Source organism: Phyllobates terribilis, unplaced genomic scaffold (genome assembly GCF_046119375.1).
Source record: "Phyllobates terribilis strain yellow unplaced genomic scaffold, ASM4611937v1 Scaffold_10__3_contigs__length_209671492, whole genome shotgun sequence".
Taxonomy (NCBI): Eukaryota; Metazoa; Chordata; class Amphibia; order Anura; family Dendrobatidae; genus Phyllobates; species Phyllobates terribilis.
The window spans coordinates 140144790-140146829 of record NW_027362770.1 but is presented as its reverse complement, the minus strand read 5'-3'; the positions used below and the strand labels follow the sequence as shown (position 1 = coordinate 140146829).

The following is a 2040-nucleotide window of genomic DNA, read 5'->3' as shown; positions in this document are numbered from 1 at the left end:
ACACTCTGAAATTAGGAGACTCGCCCATGGCGGTCCACACTCGAACGTCTGGAGACTCGGCCATGGCGGTCCACACTGACGTCAGGAGACTCGGCCATGGCGGTCCACACTCTGACGTCTGGAGACTCGGCCATGGCGGTCCACACTCTGACGTCTGGAGACTCGGCCATGGCGGTCCACACTGACGTCTGGAGACTCGGCCATGGCGGTCCACACTGACGTCAGGAGACTCGGCCATGGTGGTTCACACTCTGAAATTAGGAGACTCGGCCATGGCTATCCACACTCGGACGTCGGAATGAGGCCTTATACGCGACCTGAAAATTTATCTTTTTTTATGTTTTTACTTCTTTTTTTCGTTATCTTGTTACGAGACCGAAATAATTGTATTTTTTTGTGCTTTTTTTGTGGGATGAGTTTTTATTAGCACCTTCTTTTTTTTTACTGCATTTCTTTTTTGTATGTATTATGACGTTTACAGTGTGGGATAATGCTATATTGCTTCATGCAGTCATTACATGACCGTACTAGGGGTTAACAGGCGACATTTTCATTGTAGTCAGGTGTTGCACCCTGTAAAATGCAGGGTCACAGTGTATGGAGTAGGACCCCGTATTGTTTCTGTCACGTCACACACGGAGCAGCCCTCACCCTCCTCCCGGTTATGTGACACATTATGAAACACAGATTCTGGGCTGTTTCACAACAAGGGCAGGGAGTCCCCGCCGCAGCCAATGGGAGCGCGCCTCTCGCGTCATGTGACCGCCCACTTTATGTAATGCAGCGGGCGGCACGTGTTCCAGCAGGTTGGCATCATTGTTACGTGTGCTGTGCCGGTGCCCGGTGGGGGCATCAGGTGGAGGCACCAGGCAGGGGCCAGTGCATTCACCCGATCTGCTGCAAAGTGCAGGTTGTGACTTTTCGTGTTTCTGCATTGCATGCCAAGACTGAGCACTGGCACTCACCAGATGCTGAGGGTACAGGTGCATGATGGAGCTCCTCAGTTGCCCATCCTGCCAGCAGACCTTATGGGAACCTGTCACTTTAGCCTGTGGGCACACATTTTGCAAAATATGCCTTAAAGGCGCTAACATATGCCAACTCTGCAAGCAAAGGGTTAAGCCCAGCGGTGCCCAGGAGCTCAGGTGCAACACGCTGCTCGCCAACCTGCTGGACAGGTGCCTGACCACGGAGGCCAAAGTGAAGCAGATCACAAGGGACCTGGAGGGGCTGATCGCCATCCAGCAGTATGAGGACGCGGGGGCAGTGGCCTGCCGAGGAGTTGTCATGGGTAAGGGTTAACGAAGACCCCCTCTTATAGGTGTATGATTCCTCCCGACCTGTAGCGTATTCATCCAGACCAATTTCATTATTTTACCTTCCCTTCTAAAACCTGGAACACTTTTTTTTTTTTTCCCCCGTTTTTTTGCCTTTTTTTTTTTTTCCCTATTTTTTTCTTTTTCCCTTTTTTTTCCCCTTTTCTCCCTCCCCCCACTTCTCCTCCTTCCCCTTCCCCCCCCCTTTTTCCCCCCAAAAAAATAGGTTTGTGTTACCATTTTCTGGGACCCGTAACTTTTTCTTTCTTTTATGACATTTTGTTCCTGTTTTTTTTTTTTTTTTTTTTGCAGTCTTTGAGGGGAACGAGGTGCGAGACTGAGAAAAAAAAACCAACCCCCTAAAAAAGAGACAATTTCCTCATTTATATATAAAATATTATTATTTTCTTGCGCTATATATATATATATATATATATATATATATATATATATATATATATATATATATATATATATATATATATATATAATATAATATATTTTTTTTTTTTGGTTTGTGGCATTATTTTATATGTTGATTAGACTTTTGCAGAAGAGGCGATAAGCAAATGTTTTATTTATTTTTTTAATTTCTTCAAGAAAAGGGGAAGGGGAGGAATTATTCAAATTTTTGTGTTTTGGGAACTTGGACCTGCCATTGTAGGATCTCTTGTACTATATACCGCAGTAGTACTGTGGTTTAGTATATAGTGGAAATGACGGT

The 2040-nt window shown here is 45.1% G+C and overlaps 1 protein-coding gene across 3 annotated transcripts in view; it reads left to right on the top strand.

Annotated features, from left to right (window-relative positions):
• The first annotated feature begins 740 nt into the window (after nucleotides 1-740).
• LOC141164504 (LON peptidase N-terminal domain and RING finger protein 1-like) overlaps nucleotides 741-2040 on the top strand; it is a 307283-nt gene continuing 305983 nt past the window's right edge. For all 3 annotated transcript variants that reach the window (XM_073649847.1, XM_073649848.1, XM_073649846.1), the window contains exon 1: nucleotides 741-1291. In XM_073649847.1, coding sequence (XP_073505948.1) covers nucleotides 988-1291 — 304 coding nt within the window. In that variant the 5' untranslated portion in view covers nucleotides 741-987. The remainder of the gene's footprint in view (nucleotides 1292-2040) is intronic.